Source organism: Tachyglossus aculeatus, chromosome 1, assembly GCF_015852505.1.
Source record: "Tachyglossus aculeatus isolate mTacAcu1 chromosome 1, mTacAcu1.pri, whole genome shotgun sequence".
In the NCBI taxonomy this organism is placed as follows: domain Eukaryota; kingdom Metazoa; phylum Chordata; class Mammalia; order Monotremata; family Tachyglossidae; genus Tachyglossus; species Tachyglossus aculeatus.
Genome location: NC_052066.1, coordinates 165856601 through 165879946, shown reverse-complemented (window position 1 = coordinate 165879946; position 23346 = coordinate 165856601). Strand labels below are relative to the sequence as shown.

The 23346-nt window shown below is 44.2% G+C and overlaps 1 protein-coding gene across 1 annotated transcript in view; it reads left to right on the top strand.

The window, feature by feature from the left end:
- TSHR (thyroid stimulating hormone receptor) overlaps positions 1-23346 on the top strand; it is a 94901-nt gene that overhangs the window by 57757 nt on the left and 13798 nt on the right. Inside the window, exons 6-8 of the mRNA XM_038748059.1 lie at positions 1874-1951; positions 6957-7025; positions 15948-16025. Coding sequence (XP_038603987.1) covers positions 1874-1951; positions 6957-7025; positions 15948-16025 — 225 coding nt within the window. The remainder of the gene's footprint in view (positions 1-1873; positions 1952-6956; positions 7026-15947; positions 16026-23346) is intronic.

Here is a 23346-nt window from a genome sequence, read left to right as displayed (position 1 = left end):
CCTTACCAGCACCAACCCTGACATAACACCTAGGCCCTACACGCAAGTAAAAATTGTATTGTACATTCATCTCTGACCCTTCCTCCATTTTACCCTCCCCACCCTGCTTCTGCTGTTTCCCGAGTATCGTACTCCTCTCCTAGAACGCCAACTCCATGTCCTCCCATTCTCTGACTCCTTGTGCATTCCAGCATTAATATTTTCTCTGTTTGAACTTGAATCATAATAACAGCTGTTGCTATGTTCAAGACCACTGTTTCCCCCCACCACAACCCCTTCTCTTTCCTGGTTTGTAGCTCTTCTTTTCCCCCCAGGCTGAAGCTGTGGGGGAAAAGATCAGGGATGGACTTGGGGCAAGAGTAGAGGATGATGATAACTTAGGTGAATGCACTGCACCCCCATTCCTCCATTCTCTGTCCCTGTCGCCATTCCTCTGGCTTTGGTCTGAATAGGGAAGCAAGTCTGTGAGTCAGGAAAGAGGAGAGTGTGTGTGCTTTTCAAACGAAACAACAGAAGTTTTGTAGCCTGAAGGACAGACAGGATGGGCATCACAGGGGAGGGAAGGATTGAGTTGAAGCTGAGACAGGTAAGCCCTTGGGAACAGGAGAGGGCAGACAAGGCCTAGAGCCAAGGGAAAAGCAGGTAGGGAGGGAATTGACTTACTTGCATTGATCAGATCTGAAGTGAGAGTGAGGCACATGTTTCTATCAGTCAATCAGTAAATAGTATTTCTTGAGTGCTTACTGTCAGCCAATCAATCTTATTTATTGAGCACTTACTGTGTGCAGAGCACTGTACTAAGCACTTGGAAGAGTACAACATTATAACACATTTCCTGTCCACAACAAGCTTACAGTCTAGAGGGGAGACAGGCATTAGTAGAAATAAATTACAGACATGGACATAAATGCTGTGGTGTTGGAAGCAGGGGATGATAAAGGGAGCAAGTTAGGGCAACACAGAAGGGAGTTGAAGAAAAGGAAAAGAGGGCTTAGTCACCACTCTGTACTAAGTGTTTGGGAGAGCATGATACAATTGAAATGGTAGAAGTGATCCCCAACCACAAGGAATTCACGGTCTACAGCAGGGAGACAAACATTAAAATAAATGGTGCTGAGGTAAGTCAACAAAAAATGGGGTGTGTCTCTGTGTTACATAGATTGTAAGGTGCATAGGATGTGTAGGTAACTGTAGTCCTTTTTTGGTCATGAAGATGAGTATTGGGAAACGAGGAGTTTTAATTGGTTTGCAAAAGGTCCAGTAGAACCTTAAACCCAAATTTGTTCAGACTTTGGATGAATGAGGCCATTCCTCCCTTTTCTCTTGCTTCCCCTCAACATGGAGTTGTTCCCATGTTGTATTACCATTTCACATACTCCAAGAGTGATCAATCAATCGTGATGCTTATTGAGTGCTTACTCTGTGATGAACACTGAACTAAGGACTGGGGAGAGTACAGGTGAATTGGTAGACCCGATCCCTGCCCTCAAGGACTTTATCATCTAGTGGGAGGAGGTGTACAATCTAATGGTAGGGCATCTCTTACTGCTCATCTAGTATTAGCCTCTACTTGTTTCACACAATTGACTTCCCCTAGACTGTGAACTTGTTGTGGACAGGGCCAGTGTCTGTTATATGTTCTCTCCCAAGTGCTTAGTACAGTGCTCTGCACATAGAGAGTGCTCAATAAATACAACTGACCAATTGACTGACTGAACCCCAGAGCCGCTGTTGACTTCAGTGACCCTAGGGGACAGAGAGCAAGAGAAGAATCAAGCCTCTATGTAGTGGGCAGTGAGTAGCCAAACGCCTACAATACATTGGTACCCTGAGCATTTTCTTATGACATATTTGTTTCTCCTCCCTCTTTCAGTGAAATTGCAGATAACCCTTTCATGACTTGGATTCCCAGGAATGCCTTCCAAGGACTGTGCAATGAATCTCTTTCACTGTAAGTCCTCACAGGATAATTTGAGCCAGTAATTTCCTTTAGCATGCTGCTATTACATTTTCTTGCTTGTTTTTAGATTGTGAGCCCCATGAGGGTCAGGGACTGTGTTTTATTCCCAACTGTTTATGTCTTCCCGGCACTCAGTACAATGCTCTGCACCTAGTAACTGCTTAATAAATGCTATTACAACTATTATTTTTTTGTTGCAGGATATATGTAGGGAAGGGTTATTAATGACTTTCTCTCTAGTCTTTGAAATGGTTCGCTGGTTGCAGTATCTGTAACTGTTGGGTGGGTCACAATTTCACGCAAATTTGTGAAGTGTTCCATATTTTCTGGAATGCCCTCCCTCCGCACATCCGCCAAGCTAGCTCTCTTCCTCCCTTCAAAGCCCTACTGAGAGCTCACCTCCTCCAGGAGGCCTTCCCAGACTGAGCCCCCTCCTTCCTCTTCCCCTCCTGATCCCCCCTGCCATACCTCCTTCCCCTCCCCATTGCACCTGTATATATGTTTGTACAGATTTATTACTCTATTTTACTTGTACATATACACTATTCTATTTATTTTATCTTGTTAATATATTTTGTTTTGTTGTCTGTCTCCCCCTTCTAGACTGTGAGCCCATTGTTGGGTAGGGACCGTCTCTATGTGTTACCAACTTGTAATTCCCAAGTGCTTAGTACAGTGCTCTGCACACAGTAAGCGCTCAATAAATACGATTGAATGAATGAATGAATTTCAATAGCTGTGAATTGGATTCCGTTTTCTGGGGTCAGTGGTGCTGCTTCCATAATCTGGGGAAATCTCCTCTGTTGTAAACTTAAGCGCATAGGCACAGATTTCCATTTCCAATCATTACAATGGATGTGGCTTTGTTTTTCATGGTATTTGTTAAGCGCTCACTATATGTCAAACCCTGTTCTAAGCACTTGGGTAGATACAAGGTAATTGGACACAGCCCCTGTCTCACATGGGACTAATATTCTTAATCCTGATTTTACAGATGACATAACTGAGGCATAGAGAAGTTAAATGACTTGTCCAAGATCACACAATAGGCAAGTGGTGGAGCTGGGATTAGAACCCAGGTCCCTCTAACTCCCAGGCCCGTGCTCTATCCACTAGACCACACTGCTTCCCTGTCATTCCTCCAGTAGCCCTCCATACTCAGTGGGAAGTATCTGAATGTACTGTGCTCGGCAAACTGCAAGGAAGAGAAGTGGTGAGGATGGCAGGAGGGACCATAATGGGGGTTTTGCGAGGCGAGAGGCCTGGCACACAAAGAGGGCTTAACAAATACCACTAAAAAATTAATGAATACCTTTGATTGATTGATTAAGGAGTGCCATCAGGGCCACGTTCAGTGACCAGCCTAGTATTTTGGCTCTGACTGTGGTACCAAAAGTCATTTTGAAGGAAATGTAATAGCAATGCTCCTTATATGTTAATAATACTAATGATGATGATAGTATTTATTAAGCAGTTACTGTGTCCAAAGGGCTGAGAAAATGCAAGATAATCTGACTGGGCTCAGTCCCTGATCTAACATAGTTTTTCTCAGTCCAAGAGGGAAGGAGATCAGATGTCTTATCCATTTTACAGATGATGAAACTGAGGCCCAGAGAGGCTATGATTTGCCCAAGGTCACCCTGTAGACAAGTGTCAGAACAGGGATTAGAAACCAGGTCTTCTGAGTCCTAATCCTGTGCCCCTTCCACTAGAACACTCTGCCTAATTCCCCCTATGACATCCCTAAAGTTTTCCTTTCATAACTCAATATGGACAACTCTCCCATGAATTTGCCCAAATCTTCTAGAATCCAGTGATATTTTGTACCTGTACAATTTCCTATGGTAAAAAATTTCTATGATAAACATGGTATGGGGAAAATGGCTTTCTTTTGTTTTTTTAACCTACTACTTAAAGGTTTCAACTGGTCACCACTCTTTCTGGTTTTGTAGGATTTATTAAACAACAGTTCTTCATCTGTCATCTGTCCCATGTCTCTTCCTCATGATTTCATAAAGTTCAATCATGTCTCCTCTTAGCTTTTATCTTTCCATACTTCGAAGATGTTTTAATCTTTTTAGGTTTGTAGCCCCAAGATACCAAGCCCCTAACCTAATATATAATGATGATGATGATGAAGAAAAAGTCCTGGAAGCATGGTTGTGGGTGAGGGAAGCCTCTTGCATCTTCATATCCTGAGCCACTGGGAGGACCGCAGTCTTTGTTTATGGACTTAGCTGTCTGAATGGCCTTCCAGAGGTGTGGAATCAAATAGAGATTCCCCACAACTAAGGAGGCATGGTAGAAGGGACCAGCAATGCTCCCCAAAGCATCAGAAGAGACCCACTGGGCCTGATAATTCCTGAGACTATGGGTGGGTAGTACCATCTTGGCATGGTAGAAGCCTGAGAGGATGGCATCAGATAGTCTTGCAGCTGTCCTTTGACTTTAGCGTTTGAAGGCAGAATCACAATGCCACTCTCTGCCATGGATGGTGCATCTGGGGAATGCTGGATGTGCAGTGATTTGGGTAGTACTCCCAGGGGGGGTCTCAACTTTTCTCTTTTGGAAGTGCTGTTCAGATGGTATTCCCTATCCTGCCCATTATTCTGTAGTGGGAAGGTGGGAACAGCTGATCAACACAGATAGAAGAACTGAGACCCTACTTAACAGAGCTATTACGGAGAATAAATAATCCCTTTAAAGAAGCTTTACAGATCACATCTTCTCTCAGTAAAGACAAGGTATTTTGTGGCCATAGACTTTTTGTGAGCTTTGAAGAACTACTAGTGGTTGTAATATCTCTCCCAATTTGTCCTGGTTGGCATGTAATTCAGAGCATAATGAAGTGCTGTGTATATCTGGAGCCTGGCTGGCTGTTTGTTGAAAGAGAAGGCTGTAGCAGTCACTTCAGAAAGCCCCAACACATAGAGATGGGGGTGAGGGTGGGGGTAAGAAAATCTCAGAAGTTACTGGAACAGGAATCACATCATATTTTAGGACTCCCTTCCACCCCAGGGAAAGCTAAGTCTGCTTAAATGCCATGCGATTAGCTGTTCCCCTCTCAGGATGGCCCCTGGAGAGTTTCCAGTACTCTACCAGTCTCAAAGGGAAAGTCAAGTACAGGCATACCCATTCCATTCATAGCTTGGCCAGTGACTAGTGAGTGGAAGTGCTACAAGTCAAAGCATACTTGTGCTGGGAGCAGCGGCATGGGAGAGAGTTAAGAGTGGAGGCTCAAGTTTACTGCACAGAAGAAGGCAATGGTAAACCACTTCCATATTTTGACCAAGAAAACTCTATGGATACACTACCAGATGATCGCAGAGGGAGATGGGGCGTTCTGGGAGAGATGTGTCCATGGAATTGCTTAGGGTCAGAAACAGCACGACACCGTAAGACAAGACAATTAGATTCATTCATTCATTTGTATTTATTGAGCGCTTACTGTGTGGCCCTATCAGGAAGATAGGCAGTCACAGAGAAAGTTTGGGAAAAAAGGGATGTGGTTCACTGTGGGGAAGACCCTGGGCTATTTTATTGCACTGAGACTGAGAATTGGGCATAGGGTGAGTGTCTCTGGGTTTGAGGAATCAGAGGTTGGGATCCCTGAGAATCGAGGCACCTGCTTCTGAGTGGGGGAAATGTTGGATCAATCATGAGTATTGACAACAGGTTCACCCTGTGCCTAAAGCAACATCCCAAGGGGAGGATCTTAGCAGCATGGCCAGTCAGAGAACCTGGGTTCTAATCCCAGCTCTACCACTTGCATGCTGTGTGACCTTGGGCAAGTCATTTAACTTCTCTGTGCCTCCATTCCTTCAACTGTAAAATGGAGATGGCATACCCCTTCTCCCTCCTATTTAGATTATGAGCTTTGTTAGGGACAGGGACTTTGTCTGACCTGATTAACTTATCTGCCCCAGCACTTGATAGGGCACTCAGCATATAGTAAGCACTTAAAAACTGCCATTTTAAAACAAGTTTCCAGAGGGGGCAAACCCAAAACCTGGGATGCTCCAAGTGAGGCCAAGGGGATGGATCAGAAGAACATGTTTGGTGCCTGCAGGAAAGCAGAGAGTGTCCATGGAGGGGAATACATTAGGGAGAAGGCAAAGGAGTTTTGGGATCAGAGTTCTTTTCTATTTGTTACCTAATTAATCTGTGCTGATCATTTTCTTATTGAAAACACAGTTAGAACTCTAATCCCCTCCCCCTGTCTGGGTTGAGTGGCCCCCAGGTGCTGTGTGGACATGTTTTCCTGGGAAACTGGAGGAGAGTAGATGCTTCTGAGCTTCCTTCCTTCATTCATTCAATCGTATTTATTGAGTGCTTACTGTGTGCAGAGCACTGTACTAAGCACTTGGGAAGTACAAGTTGGCAACATATAGAGACGGTCCCTACCCAACAGTGGGCTCACAGTCTAGAAACTGTGTTCAACCAACCTCAGAATGGGGCAGCACCTCCTGAACCCTGAATTATCCCCTTGCTGGTCAAGAGTGTTTACTTTAGAGCCAGAAGGCAGTGGTAGTTACCCAAAGGCTGGAAGAATTGGGGTTTGCCTGTTGGGTCCCCACCTCTCTCCCACTCATGGAAGAGAGACACCAGAGGGCTTAGGGAACTCCTGGATGGAGTTGCATCAGAGCCCCCTCTTGCCAGTGTCTATGAAGAGACCCTGATCTGCCCCAGAGGCAGGTAGGAGATTTTACAAATTCTTCAGCTGATACTCTCCCAAGTGCTTAGTACAGTGTTTTACACACAATAAGAGCTCAATGAATATGATTGAATGAATGAATTTGCTGGGTGTCAAATATGTAAGTCACTCAGTTATCTCACCTTTAAGAAGAAGATCATACTAATCGGTTTCCCTGAGACATTTCAAGAATCAACCCAATGGTGGTCATATACTTTGTTTTCAACTCCGTGAATGTTCTATTGGTTTGGAAGTAGCCTGGCATCTCACAATCCCCTGATCTTTTTTCTTTGTTGTCTGCAGGAAACTCTATAATAATGGCTTTACTTGGGTTGAAGGACATGCTTTCAATGGCACGAAGCTGGATGCTGTGTGAGTACAGAAATATCAGTGGTTACTGACCATAGCTAGGGCGGAGGCTGGGGACCAATCTGCTCAACCTGCTTTCAGTTTTGCTCCTTAGGACCATTTGCCAGAGATGGCAAATTTAAGATAGCCAAACTAAGGCTTAGGTAAATTTAAGGTGAGGGCAATATAACAAGGGAAGAAATGACCTGGGTTTTATTCCTGGCTCTGTGACTTTTCTGCCTTGTGGCCTTGGGCAAATCACTTCACTTCTCTATGCCTCAGTTCCCTTATCTGTAAAATGGGGATTAAGACGGTGAGCCCCATATGGGACAAGGATTGTGTCCAATCCAATTAACTTGCGCCTACCCCAGCATTTAGTACAGTGCCTGGAACATAGTAAGCACTTAACAAGTACCATAAAAGCAAAACAAAACAAAAAACTTGACTCCTGATAGCTGAACACCAATGGCACTGGGACTAAAGCCCAGACCTCTCTGATTCCTAGAGCCGTGCTTTTTCCACTGGATCAGCAGCCAGGCTCATTGCCTAGTGAGATGTTGATTGGGAAGCTAGGGGGCAGATTTTACTGGGAGCAACTGGTAGCAGCAGAACTGGCAGTAGTGGTAATAGCAGCATCTTTGTCCTTGGAACAGCAGTCCTCATTGAGGAAAAAGCTATTGAGACATGCAGCAAAAACACCACTGTCCTTGAGTAAAGAAAAGAGCTATATTGAGAGGCAAAGTTGCCTAGAATTTAATGAAATGAATCAATGTCCTCATATGTGTGGAGGTGGTTGCAGACATGAGGGTAAGATAGAAATTTAGGCTAAAGGAGTGTTGGTTGAGTTTTAACTTGACAGAGTTTCAGGTTCTTTGCTTATTTTTTTTCTCACACATTTTCAGGAAGGGAGTCACTTTCTATTCTGTCTGCTGGAAGTTGCTTTTAAATTCCACCTTACCTTTCTCCCTAAGAAAATACACATTGTCCAGCCTTTCCAAATGCCTTTCAAACTAGTAATCCATCAGTTTTACCCGGGATTTCATCTTCCACCATTTTATCTTATTCTAATGCTTTTGATTCTAGGAAGCTGTGAGAAGCTTTGATTTTGGTCATCGTAATAATAATCATTGTGGTATTAACATGCTTATTCTATGCCAAGCACTATTCCAGTCTTGGGCTAAATAGAAGATAATAAGGTTGGATGCAGTCCCTGGTCCACATGGAGCTCACAGCGTGAGGGGGAAGGAAACCAGGTATTGAATCCCCATTCTATAGTTGAGGAAACTGAAATTTAAATGACTTGTCCTAGCTCACATAGGAGGCAAGTGGTGGAACTGGGATTAGAACCCAGGCTCCCTGACTCCCAAACCAGTGGTCTTTCCATTATGAGGCCTTTCTACTAAGGTTGCTTGTAGTCCCCAGAATCTCTCCCATTCCTTTCTTCCTCCAGAAAATTTTTGCTTTGCTCTTCACTGAAACAGAAATTAAAGGATGGATCTGTGGTCCCTGGAGGACTGAAAAATGACATGTCACCATCCCACTATGTCTGAACAGTTCTCCCTGGCAGCCAGGGCCATGCCAGAGTGACACGTTCACCTACCATCACCTATGCAGTACCATAATGGACCTATCTCCCTTCCAGCTCCACATATTCCCAGATTTCAGCTCTGATTTCCTCTGGAAGTTCAGAACTATACAGTTTTCCTGGTACAAAGCTGGGATCAAAAGAGTTGGTCAGCAAATACTGTGGAGGGGAAGATGATGAAGCTAGAGAATGGGCTATTGTTTCACAAGTCCTGACAAACAGAAGGCCACAGAAGCTCTGAGGTGAGGGTGGTGGATTGGTCCAGGGGGTTCCACCATGATAGATATAAAGGAGTCCAGTTCTCTGCTGGATGTGTCAGGAATCACACAGCATAACAAGCAGCGTGGCTTACTGGAAAGAGCACAGGCTTGGGAGTCAGAGGACTTGGGTTCTAAACCCGGCTTCGCCACTTGTCTGCTGTGTGACCATGGGCAAGTCACTCAACTCCTCTGTGCCTCAGTTACCTCATCTGTAAAATGGGGACTAAAAGTTGAGCTCTACTTGGGACAACCTGATTACCCTGAATCTACCCTAGAACCTAGAACAGTATTTAGCACATAGTAAGTGCTTAACAAATACCATTATTATTATTATTATTATTGTTATTATTATCAAGAGCACATTGATCTTCACCTTTCAGTATAACCACACCCAGGGTATGGGGGGAGGGTCTGCTGATTCCACAGCTGTTCTTCCCCATCCCTGCTGGGCAGCTCCTTTACCTCTGGGACTGCCTCAAAGTCTCAGAGCCCCCAAGATCGAATCAGATGAGTGCCGCATTCTGGTCCTGTCCCAAAAGGCTCAGGATATAATAATAATAATCATGGTATTTCTTAAGCACTTACTGTGTTCCAGGCACTGTATTAAGCTCTGGGGGGATACAAGCAAATCAGGTTGGATGCAGTCCCTGTCCCATGTGGAGCTCACAATCTCAATCCCCATTTTACAAATGAGGTAACTGAGACACAGAGAAGTGAAGTGACTTGCCCATGGTCACACAGCAGACATGTGGCGGAGCCGGAATTAGAACTCATGTCCTCTGACTCCCAGGCCCATGCTCTTTCCATTAGGCTTAGTGTTTCCTCTTAGACTCCCTTTTAGACTTGATGCCCATGCTGAGAGGAAAGGAAGCACAAAGGAGATGGGGGAGGGGTGTATTGGGGTTTCCCCTGAGGTAGCGCTCCAGATTCTGGTGGTCCAGGGCAGATGCCTGCATGATGTGTTTGACATCACCTTGTTCTCGCCTGTCCTGCCGTCGACCCCTGGCCCACGTCCTTCCTCTGGCCTGGCCCTCCCTCCACACATCCGCCGAACTAGCTCTCTTCCTCCCTTCTAAGCCCTACTGAGAGCTCACCTCCTCCAGAATGCCTTCCCAGACTAAGCCCCCCTTTTCCTCTCCTCCTCCTTCTTCCCTCCCCGTCGCCCCCACAACCCTGCCCTACCCTCTTACCCCGCCCAGGACTTGTGTATATTTGTACATATTTATTACTCTATGTATTTTATTATATGTGTATATAATCAATCAATCGTATTTATTGAGCGCTTACTGTATGCAGAGCACTGTACTAAGCGCTTGGGAAGTACAAGTTGGCAACATATAGAGACAGTCCCTACCCAACAGTGGGCTCACAGTCTAGAAGGGGGAGACAGAGAACAAAACCAAACATATTAACAAAATAAAATAAATAGAATAGATATGTACAAGTAAAATAAATAAATAGAGTAATAAATATGTACAAACATATATACATATATACAGGTGCTGTGGGGAAGGGAAGGAGGTAAGACGGGGGGGGATGGAGAGGGGGACAAGGGGGAGAGGAAGGAAGGGGCTCAGTCTGGGAAGGCCTCCTGGAGGAGGTGAGCTCTCAGTAGAGCCTTGAAGGGAGGAAGAGAGCTAGCTTGGCAGATGGAGGGCATTCCAGGCCCGGGGGATGACGTGGGCCGGGCATCAACGGTGGGACAGGCGAGAACGAGACATGGTGAGGAGATTAGCAGCAGAGGAGCGGAGGGTGCGGGCTGGGCTGTAGAAGGAGAGAAGGGAGGTTATGTAGGAGTGGGTGAGGTGATGGAGAGCCTTGAAGCTGAGGGTTATTATATATATATTATATATATAGAATATATATATAGAATTATATAGCTATAATTCTATTTGTTCTGATGGTATTGACACCTGTCTACTTGTTTTGTTTTGTTGTCTGTCTCCCCCTTCTAGACTGTGAGCCCATTGTTGGGTAGGAACTGTCTCTGTATGTTGCCAATTTGTACTTCCCAAGCGCTTAGGAACTGTCCCTGTATGTTGCCAATTTGTACTTCCCAAGCGCTTAGTATAGTGCTCTGCACACAGTAAGCGCTCAATAAATGCGACTGAATGAATGAATGAATGAAACATTGTAGCCTGCATGCCAGTGTAACACCTAGCCCTGAGGCTGGAATCTATGAGAATCACTCACCGTCACCCCATGATCCGGCTTCACTTCAGGTCACACTCTGACATTTCCCGCTGGCCAACTCAATGCCAGGCAGGCCTATCAGACTTATCCTGACCCAGACATAGGTTTATTTTAATTCAGAGTGAGCAAAACAATCGAGGAGAAGCATATTTGTGCAATGAAATATTCCCTCAAGGAAGCTCAGTAGCCTTTATTGGCTTTTGCTGTACAGAGGTGTCAAGTGCAGGATTCACCGTGATGGAATTTTGGAGGAACATATTGAAATTCAATCATGGAACTAAGATTTATCCAAAAACTCCTTCAGAGAGGAATGCTTAGAGGACACAAGTGATAAAGCTCCTTGTCATGGTGGGGAGCCCCCTTAGGCCACCAATCTAGTAAGGGGGGACCACCAATTCAACAACTGGTTGTTTTCCTTCTACCATCCCTATATGGGCTGCTCAAAGCCTTGCCCTATTTTCCGGTGGTGGGAGGAAAACCATTTTTCCTTAGAAACAGCATAGCTTAGTGGATAGAGCACAGGCCTGGGAGTCAGAAGGGCTTGTGTTCTAATCCCAGCTCCGCCACTTGTCAGCTGGGTGACCTGGGCAAGTCATTTACCTTCTCCGTGACTCAGTGACCTCATCTGTTAAATGGGGATTAAGACTGCGAGCTCCATGTGGGACATGGACTGTGTCAACCTGGTTATCTTGTATCTTACCTCAGTGCTTAGAACAGTGCCTGGAACTTAAATACCATAACCATAAATACTATAGCACTTAAATACCATAGAAAAAGGAAAGAAAATCAAAGGATTCAGTGGGTGATCAAAAGGCCTCATATGACTGTCAGAACATGGGGAATAAGGCTAAGACTTTTGGGTCCTTAGGATATTGCTCAGAAATGAGCAGTGCTGGAAGTAAAAAATAATAATTTTAACAGGAACTCCCGGGGCCCTCTCTTTAACTTGAGCCAAAATTTGGCTGGTTCCCTCTTCCTTCCAGCCCTGCTGAGGAATACTCCCTCCAGCTGTGATGTCATGCAATTAAAGGCCAGTTCACAATAGATTTAGCTCATTTTCAAATAATAACCTTATTATTTAAAGTTTTATAACTGAAAAACTGAGGAGGGAAGATAAGCTTCGCTGCCTGTAGGAAGCAATGTGACAGGTCATCCTCCATCCCCAGTAGCAGAGAGATTCTAGAACAGAATGAGATTCTCTAGTGCTACATTTATTGTCTTTTGTAATCAAAGATCACCAATGAGTATGTGTGTGTGTGGCTGAAAAGGAGGAGCCATGTGGCTAGTGGATAGACTCCAAAGCCTGGGCTTTTTCCACTGAGCCACGCTGAATAAAGGGAACTAGTCAGGGAAGGGCAGAAGGAAGTGGGAGAAGAGGAAAAGATGACTTAGGGAAGGCCTCATGGAGGAGATGTGCCTTCAGTAAGGCTTTGAAAGTGGAGAGAATGACTGTCCCTCGGATATGAAGGGGGAGGGCGTTCCAGGCTGGAGGCAGGAAGTGGCCGAGGAGTTGGCTTGATGGACGAGATCGAGGGATCAGTCCATCATTTGCTAGTTCATACCTGAGGAAATGTGAGCATTTCCCCATCCATCCATGGCTTAATTCGTTGTAAAGGGGGGCACCCAACTGGAAAAAGGGGGATCATCTGGGATATTTACTCAACCACATCCCAAGGAAGATGTGTTTCAAACCCGAGCCATCTTCCGCTCCCCATTTTGGGCAGCGACTCAGTCTCCATAGAACCACTTGATGGGAACCAGTGAAACCCACTGCACCCAGGCCTAAATCTGGAGTCCTATTGAGAGCTCACCTCCTCCAGGAGGCCTACCCAAACTGAGCCCCCTTTTCCCTCTCCTCCTCCCCATCCCCCCACCCTACCTCCTTCCCCTCCCCACAGCACCTGTATATATGTTTGTACAGATTTATTACTCTATTTTACTTGTACATATTTACTATTCTATTTTGTTAATGATGTGCTTCTAGCTTTATTTCTATTTATTGTGATGACTTGACACCTGTCCACATGTTTTGTTTTATTGTCTGTCTACCCCTTCTAGACTGTGAGCCCGTTGTTGGGTAGGGACCATCTCTTTATGTTGCCAACTTGTACTTCCCAAGCACTTAGTACAGTGCTCTGCACACAGTAAGTGCTCAATAAATATGATTGAATGAATGGAGCACACACCTGGGCTCTAGTCCCAGCTCTGCCACTTGTCTATCCTGAAACTAAAGGAAATTTTCCTATCCCTGCCCTCAGACACTACCTCTCTTAAACCATCCCAGAGTGGTGAGAAAAATAATTGCAGCATTTATTAAGCACTTTTTTTGTGCTAAACACTGGGGTTGATACAAGATTATCAGATCAGACACAATTGCTGTCCCACAGGGGATGCACAGCTGATCTTATCCCCATTTTACAGATGAGGGAACTGAGGCTCAGGAGTGACTTACCCAAGGTCACTGTATAAAAAACCTCCAAAAGAGGAGTTTCCTGAACCTTCCTGGGTTCAGCAATATTGTTATACCAAAGCAGCCCTCACGCTCATTAATTCTGACCTTGAGCATGTCACTTCACTTCTCTGTGCCTCAGTTACCTCATCTGTAAAATGGGGATTAAGACTGTTAGCCCCATGTGCGATATGGACTGGGTTCAACCTGATTTGCTTGTATCTACCTCTGGCCTAGGGGTAGATAACAAATACCATGTATAACCTAAACCTTCCTGCTGCAATTTAATCCCATTTCTTCTTTATTCCCAGCAGAGATGGAGCATTGCAGATCACCACCTTTCTGTAGAACACCGATCTAGATTAGCTGGCCACGGTCTTGGGTCTCTACCCAGGCAATTGGCCAGAGTGTCATCCCAGAGGGGCCTGGAGGTCAGGGGTAACCATGTAATGTCACTGAACTTGGTGTCCCCAGAACTAGAACCACAGGAATGTAGCTGGTAATCCAAAGGGGCCTTGCCAGTTCAGAGGGGAAGCTTGTCTGGGACCAGCCCAGTTTCCCAGGCCTACTGGGGGAAAGCTAGATTTTAAAACCCCACCTCTCCATCTGGTGGGTTTGCTTGTCCTTGGATTTTGATGAAAAGAATCAGTGCCAAGGACAAAAGCTGCATAGGGGATGGAAGAGAGGTGAGGAGAATCAGGCAGCACCCAGAAACACCCTTGTCAAAACAGGAATCTGCATTTGTTTCCCCCTTTCAAATTGCTTAATACATGGAACCAAATTAATATTAGACAATCCATCCTACTAGTGGTCCGGTTCATTCCTATTCCAATTGGCTGCCAGCCCAGCAGCCCCTACCCCAAGCGTATCCCTAACATCCTATTGGACTCTGGCTGGCTCTTTGGTTTATGATCTTCGATAGATTTCCTGGCAGATTTGAGTTGTCATCCAGCTTTATTATTCCCTGTGGTGTCTTAAATTTTGGAGAGATATCTTGCTAAATTGGACAAGCACTTACCTAGTTGTATAATAATTTCTAGTGATTGGGGCAAGCAGGTTTTCACTGGCAAGGATGGAGAAGCTTAGAATGAATTCATAATTACTGTCATCTAAAAAAGAGAAAAGGGAATAGATTCTAGGAGGTCACATAGGCCCTTTCTCAGTAAAATTTTTTTTTCTTCATTTGGGATACAAATACACACCTGACCTTCCCCCAGTGTAAGTCTCATTCTTCCCAAGATCCCCAGGGGAAACACACAACTTTTCTGTGTGCAACAGCCAGAGCAGTGATATTTAATAAATTAGTCAGTCTTATTTATTGAGTGCTTACTGTGTGCACAGCACTGTACTAAGTTCTGGGGAGACTGCAATATAATGATATAACAGATAATATAATAGTGAGCCTACTGGATGCATTTTACCCTACTAAGAACCTGAGTAAGTTCAATAGACTTAAATGACGCATTCCCTGCCCGCTAAAAGGAGCTTAAACTCTAACAGGGGGAGACGGACATAAAAGAGATTTATAAATAGCTAAATGTACAATTGAATGAACATACAGGTGTTGAGGATAGGTAGAAATACCTGCATATGGGCTAGAAATGGATATGACCTGGAGTGGTCAGAGTTAATCATGGAGGGCTGGTGGGAGGAGGCGGGGTTTCAGGAGACCATAGAATATGAAGAAGGCTGTGAGATTTGTGGGAAAAAAGTGGGCAAAATGGTACCCAAGTAGTCCCAAGACCGAGCTTCATGGATCAAGTTCAACACAGGACTTGGGCTCACTCTATTGGATGACCATGGGAAGGAGAGTCTGTTAAGTGCCAATATAGCCTTCTGGCGAGGCCAGAGAATGAGCATCCAGGATCTCATTTTTTATCATTCTGATCCTGATGTGAGATGATGAATCCCAGCCATATGTGACAGCTGAGTGTCAACTGAACAGCATTTAACTTCTCCCCCTCAGGAGAACCACCAGACTTGGGAAGAGAGTTCCAAGTTCTTTGGCATACATTATGATCTGTGTTATTCACCTGCATTTACAATAATAAACTAATAATTATAATTTTGGCATTTGTTAAGCACTTACTTTGTGCCAGGCACTGTAATAAGCACTGGGATAGATAAAAGCAAATTGGGTTGGACACAGTCCATGTCCCACATGGGGCTCATAGTCTCAATCCACATTTAACAGATGACAAAACTGAGGCCCAGAAAAGTAAAGTGACTTGCCCAAGGTCACATAGCAGACAAGTGGTGGAGCTGGGATTAGAACCTATAGCCTTCTGACTTCCAGAACCATGGCTCTATCCACTATGCCATGCTGCTTCTCCATTTCAGGACACTATTCAATAGGTTCTTTAGCACCATTACTGCCTATGCATTTGGAATTATCTGAATGTCATTCTATCACCTTTGTCTTGAGTACAATAGAGTTTTGTTTTTATTTCTGTTTACAGTTACCTGCACAAGAACAAATACCTGACCATTATTGATGAGGATGCATTTTGGGGGACCTACAGTGGACCAAACCTGCTGTGAGTAAGGAATTAAAAAGGGTGGCTGGGGAAGAGGAGAGAGACAGAGTGACAGACAGACAGAATCAGCATAGCGTAGTGGATAGAGCATGGGTCTAGGAGCCTAAGGATCTGGATTCTAATCCCAGCGCTGCCACTTCTTGGCTGTATGACCTTCATTAAGTCACTTCACCTCATCTGTAAAGGCAATTAAGACTGTAAGTCCCATGCGGGACATGGACTATGTCCAACCTGATTGGCCAGCATTTAGTATAGTGCCTAACACATAGTAAGCTCTAAACAAATATCATAAAGGAAAGAAGTGAACTTTTTATGTTGCTCGGTAAGGTTATCCTGTTTGTCATTCTCCAACTAACAAAGGTAATGAATGTTATATTGTTAGACTGAAAAATTCAATTATCCCAGGATACTTTACTTGGCTTTTGATTTCTACCCCACCCTCCTAGATTGGCTATACAGGACTAAGTGATGTTTGCTTCAGTGGATCCTATGCATCCATGAGGCTAGGTCTTTCTCTTAGGAAGGAGCCACAATGTTAGGAAAAAGGAAGGAATAAAACAGGCAAAAGATGAGTAGCCTCCAGCTCTGAAAAGCTTGGCTTAAATCAACTTTCCCAGTATTCGTTTTCAGTAACAAAGATTCCCTATCCTCAATAACCTCCAGTTCATATGGAAACACCTTACCATAGGCTTTAAAGCACTCAGTCACCTTGCACCATGCTACATTACCTCCCTGATTTCCTACTACACCACAGCACATTCACCTCGCTCCTCTAAACACCAACCTATTCACATACCTTGAGCTTGTTGATCTCATCGCAGACCCCTTGCCCATGTCTTGCCTCTGCCCTGGAGCTCCCTCCCTCTTCATTTCCATCAGGTGATTACTCTCCCCACCTTTAAAGCCTCATTAAAATCACATGTCCTCCAAGAGTGATTCCTCAACTAAGCCCTCATTTCCTCTACACCCTCTCCCTTCTGCACCACTCTTGCACTTAGATATGAAGCTTTTATTCACCCCCACCCTCAGCCCCACAGTATTTATATAGTATTTTATTTCCATTTCCCCCTCTAAACTGTAAACTCTTTATGGGGAGGGAATGTGTCTACCAACTCTATTACATTGTACTCTCCCAAGCACTGAGTACAGTGCTCTGCACACAGTAGGCACTCAATCAGTAAATTGTATTTATTGAGCACATTCTCTATGTGGATGACTACACTTAGCACTTGGGAGAGTGTAGTATAACAGGGTTGATAGATAAGTTTCCTGCCCACAATGACAATTGCTTGACTGATCGATCAATTGGTCCTCTCCCTGACCTGCCAAAAACTGGCTCTTTTCAAAGACTTTGATAACAGGTCTTATATTTGATGACATAGAGGTGGCAACTCTCATCCATGACCCTGAGGTGGCAAAGAGAAATCATGGCAAGAATTAGGCTGAGTTGATGAAGAGTTTTGCCTCCCAGCCCACTTACTTCTCCCGCGGTGCCTCCATCTAGTAAGCAGTCAGGACAGAGGAAGCAGTGAAGAGGATGGCGGTGAGGGCAAAAATGACACTCCAACTTACCTGAACCCTGGACAAGTGGAAGTGGTTTACAAACCAGCCTTGAATGAAACTGAATTGTGTGGTTGCCCAATCCATAATAAGCTATATTGATCTCACCATCATGCGGCAAGTTTTCTCTAAATAAAGCCACACAGATTTGGAGATAAATCAAGATAGATTTGGGAAATAGTGATTTACTGAAGGAGCCAGAGGAGCAGTGATGGAAGGGAAGAATTTATCAGCTGCCATATGCCATGGGTATGTATATATGTACTTGTTAAGTGCTTACTATGTGGAAGCACTGTGCTGGGATAGATACAAGTTAATCAGGTTGGACACGGTCCCTGACCCAAATGGGGCTCACACTCTTATCTCCATTTTACGATGAGGTAACTGAGGCACAGAGAAGTTAAGTAACTTGCCCAAGGTCACATAGCAGACATGTGACAGAGTTGGGATTAGAAGCCAGGTCCTTCTAACTCCTGGGTCCGTGGTTTAACCACTAAGCAGCCACTCTGCTTCCCACTAAGCTACGCTACCTAACATTTCTAGGGTTCTGAGGTCTAATGACCTCTGTTTAGCTGTCAGCCATCCAGAGAGGCAGCAGGCCAGAGTGACTGGGTGGGGAATGCTTTGGGGTAACCAATCTTGTAATAACAACTCCAGAGACACCTGCTGCTGCTTCCCTTAGACAATTAGGAATCAGGTTGCTTGATGTGCTTATGGAGTGAGTTGTGCAGACTTTGTTTATGAGAAAAACTTTGAGCCAGAGTTTCAGTCGGTGGGGACAGGCAGGCTACTTTGCAGATTTCTCTGCACGCCAAGCATGATCTCATTTCAGACTTATTTCTGCCTGACCCTCAGCTCCGGCTGTGAATAGATCTGGAGGGAGGGGAAGTTTTCAGATTGGTTCACATTTTTATGGAGACATATTATGTCCCCTCGATTACACCTGCAATGTAATTAATTAATTATACCTGCAGTGGGATAGGGAACAGCATGGCCTAATCAATCATTTGGATTTATTAAGTGCTTACTGTGTGCAGAGCACCATAGTAAGTGCTGGAGAGAACAACACAACAATATAACAGACACATTCCCTGCCCACAGTGAATTTACAGTCTAAAATCTAAAAAACAAGCCTGGAGTCTAGAGGGTGGAAAGAGCATGGGCTTGGGAGTCAGAGGGCCTGGGTTCTAATCCCAGCTCTGCCACGTAATAATAATAATAATTATTATTATGGTATTTGGTAAACGCTTACTAAATCAAGCACTGATTAAAGCACTGGAGTAGGTACAAAGTAATCAGGTTGGACACATTCCCTTTCCCAAATGGGGCTCACAATCTTAATCCACATTTTACAGATGAGGTAACTGAGGCACAGAGAAGTTAAGTGACATGCCCAAGGTAACACAGTAGACAAGTGGTGGAGCTGGGATTAGAACCCGTGTTCTCTGACTCCCAAGCTCATGCTCTTGCCACTGTTGTGAGACCTTGGGCAAGTCACTTAACTTCTCTGTGCCTCAGTCACTTCATCTGTAAAATAGGGATTCAGTGTCTCTTCCCCCTCCTATTTAGATTGTGAGCCCTGTGTGGGACAGGGAATGTGTTTGACCTGTTTATCTTGCATCTCCCCTAGTGCTTAGGACATTGCTTGACATATAGTAGGCACTCAACAAATACCACAATTATTAATTGCCATTGCTATTACAGGGCTAACAATCACTATTTTTAAGTACTTTTCAGTCTCTAGTAATAACTGTGGTATTTATGTCCTTAGCTCAGGGACAAAATACAATAGGATACAATATACAATCAGATTGGATACAGTCCTGTCCTACATGGGAATCTCAGTCCAAGAGGTAGGGAAAATAAGGTATTTAATCCCCATTTTACAGATGATGAAACCACGGCACCGAGAAGTTGTGACCCACTCAGGGTTACTCAGCAGTGAAGTGGCTGGGTTACTCAGTTGGGACTGGAGTCTAGGTCTCCTGGCTCTCAGGCCTGTGGTCTTTCTACCAGGCCAGGCTGCAGCTCTATGTTGAATATTTTGACTTTTTTGTTATTCCATGGCAGGATTACAGAATGCAAGATTCACGTAATGATTGAATTGTAGAGTTCAGTTATCTTACCTCTCTGCATTCCAAGTTATCATATTTTCCAACCAGGTAAATGCTGAAGATTATAATCATGGTGGAATCTTTCCATTTCTGACACTAAACAAATGATGCTTGGATCAGTGAAAGTTGCTCTGCAATCAGTTTGCTGATCAGATTTTTTTTAAATTTGGAATCAAATGAGGTTCTCAGGAAATAAAGCCATAAACTTTAGAAATTGTAAATGACATTCAGTTAGCATCAGATCTATCCCTTGGCAAGCAAGTAAAAGTTTCATAGAACACTCGCCCTGTGATCGTAGAATCAATCAGTGATATTTATTGAGCTCTTACTTTGCAGAGAGCACTGTACTAAGCTACAGTAGAGTTGGTAGACATGATCCCTGCCCACAAAAACTTACAGACTAGGTGGGGAGATAGACATTAAAATAAATGACTGATAAAGGAAATGGCAGAGTGTAAGGATATATACAGAAGTGCTATGGGGTTGAGGATGGATGAATATCAAGTCCCTTAGGAGTCCAGAGCTGAGTGCATAGGTGAAACAGAGGGGATGGAGGGGAGGGAAAATGAGGGTTTTGTCTGCGAAGGCCTCTTGGAAGAGATGTGATTTTGGGAAGGATTTGAAGGTGGGGAGAGTGATGATCTGTTAGGTATGAAAAGAGAGGGAGTTCCAGGCCAGAGGGAAGATGTGGGCAAGGGGCTGGTGGTGGAATAGATGAGATGGAGATATGGAGAGCAGGTTGGCATTAGAGGAGCTAAGTGTGCAGGCCAAGTTGTAACAGGAAACCAGCGAGGTAAGTTTGGAGGGGGAGAGCTGATGAAGTGTTTTAAAGTTGATGGCAAGGAATTTTGTTTGTGGAAGTGGATGGACAACAATTGAAGGTGTTTGAGAAGTGGGAACATAAGAACTTGAACTTTTTTTAGAAAAATGATCCAGGCTGTGTGTGAAATATATAGACTGGAGTGGGGAGAAACATGAGGCTGGGTGGTCAGCAAGATGGGATATGATAAATGCTCCCTCCTACTTAGACTGTGAGTCCCAAGTGGGACAATGTCCAACCTGATTAACCTGTATTTACCCCAGTGCTTAGAATAGTGCTTGACACATAGTAAGCACTTAACAGATACTATAAAAAGTACATGTATTAGCAAAGTTGCAGTTTGGATGGAGAGGAAAGGGGGGATTCTAGAGGTGTCATGAAGATAGAATTAATGGGATTTCATGACAATATGTGGGTTGAATGAGAGAAGTGAATTGAGGATAATGCCATGGTTACAGGCTAGTGCAACAGAAGATAGTGGTGTTGCTACAGTGATGGGCAAGTTTGTGGGAGGAGAGGGTTTCCGTGGGAAGATGAGGTGTCAATAGGACATCCAAGCAGGGGTGTCCCGAAGGCAGAAGGAAATGTGAAACTGCAAAGAAGATGAGGGCTGGAGCGGTAGAAGAAGCTTGGCCTAGTGGATAGAGGACAGGTCTGGAAGTCAGAAGAACCTGAGTTCTAGTTCCGGCTTCACCACTGATCTGCTATGTGACCTTGGACAAGTCTCTTCACTTCTCTGAACCTCAGTTTCCTCATCTGTAAAAAATGGGGATTAAGAGTGAGCCCCATGTCTGTAAAAAATGGGGATTAAGAGTGAGCCCCATGTAAGACAAATCTAAATTGATTACCTTGTATCTACCCCAGTATTTAGAACAGTGCCTGTACATAGTAAGCACTTATCAAATATTATTTTTAAAATCACCTGGATATCAATGGTAGTTGAAGCTGTGGGAGCAGATGGAGAATAGAAGGGGACCCAGAACTGAGCTGTGAGGGGTTCTCACAGTTAGAGAGTGGGAGGCAGAGGAGCAGGTGAAAGAACTGAGAAGGAGCAGCCAGAGCCAATCACTTGTCATGACTTGGAACTCAGTGGTGAGAATCAATCAATGGTATTTATTGAGTGCTTAGTATGTTCAGAGCACTGTCCTAAGCTTTGGGAGAGTACAATATAACAGAATTAGCAGACACATCCCTGCAAATAATGAGCTTATAGTCTAGAGGGTCTACAATCTAGAAGATGAAGGTGGACCCACAATTAGATTCAGATTTTCAGACATCTCAGCTATCTCTGCAACTATTTGACACTCATTTAGGAGCATTTTACTTACATATAAATTCCAATCGACATTATAAAATGCAGATTTCTCCAGATGAGAATTTGGTGCATAACATCCCTGCATGTTAGAGCCACAATGCTGAGGGTTTGGCCCCAGTCTCACTGTTGAGTACCTTCAGCATCATTTTTTTTTTTCCTTTGGAGGGGAAAGTTCCACTGTTCAAAAGTTTATCTCAGTACACAGCATACATTTTTGGTATCTTGGAACCCGATATAAAAGGGAAAGTGCAATTCCATGAGAAAAATTCCTCGGTTTGCTTCGCGGTCCATCTCTTTTATTTTTATTCTTAGAATTATTTATTCTATGGGCAATAACTCTTTAGAAACAACCCAATTGACCTGCCAGCCTCTCTGTCTAGCCAATTAAGGATGTATGTACTTTTTTTGCAAGTAAAGTTTACTTGGATGCTGGTGGGAAAAAAAAGATACATGTACTGTTGTCCTCCATATTTGAAGATTACACCACTGATAATATTTGTGGTATTTGTCCTGTTCTTTTTTATGGTATTTGTTAAGTGCTTACTATGTGCCAGGCACTGTACTAAGTGCTGGGGTAGATACAAGCTAATCAGTTTGGACATGGTCCATGTCCCCTATGTGGCACTCAGTCTTAATCCCCACTTTACAGATGAGGTAACTGAGGCGCAGAGAAGTTAAGCGACATTCCCAAGGTCACGTGGCTGGCAACTGCACCCCAACCTCAGCCTCATGGAACTTCTGTATAAATCTATAATTTATTTTAATGTCTGTCTCCCCCTCTAGACAGTAAGCTCCTTGTGGGCAGGGGACATATCCACCAACTCTGTTGCACTGTGCTCTCCCAAGAGCTTAGTACAGTATTCTGCACACAGTAACCACTCAATAAATTCCACTGATTGATTGATTGATTTAAGTGAAGTGATTATCCCAAAGTCACCTAGCAGACAAGGGATGGGGTTGGGATTAGAACCCAGATCCTCTGACTCCCAGATCTGTGCTCTTTCCACTAGTTCACACTCCTTCTCCTCATGATGAAGTTCACCTCTGAGTGTGTGAATGGTTGACAAAGGCAAAGGCAATGGCCACAATCCTGGCCATAGTGGTCTCACAAAAGGCTATCCCTTGTGTTGTGCTTAAGGTTTGTTGCACCTGGTGCTTCTTGGTCTTTAGTCTCAGTGTCTCTTGGTCCTTACAAAGCTTTTGGTCTTGAAGAGCCACTCTCTTCTTGATGGGAGTGTTCCACGCTGGTCTGTCTATGGCAACTGACTCTCAATTTTGATCCAAGATACAGCATTGTTCTGAAGATTTGTTTCAATCAGTGGTGGTATGTGTTGACCACTTACTGTGTGTGCACAGCACTGTACTAAGAACTTGGGAGAGTACAACAGAGTTGGTAGACGGGTCCTTAAAATGCTTCCTCTGCCCTCCTTGCTTTCTGCTTCCCAGTTTCAGCTCTCTGTCCATTAGCCGTTTGGGTTAGACTAATATTCCAGAACCTCATTGCTCATGATC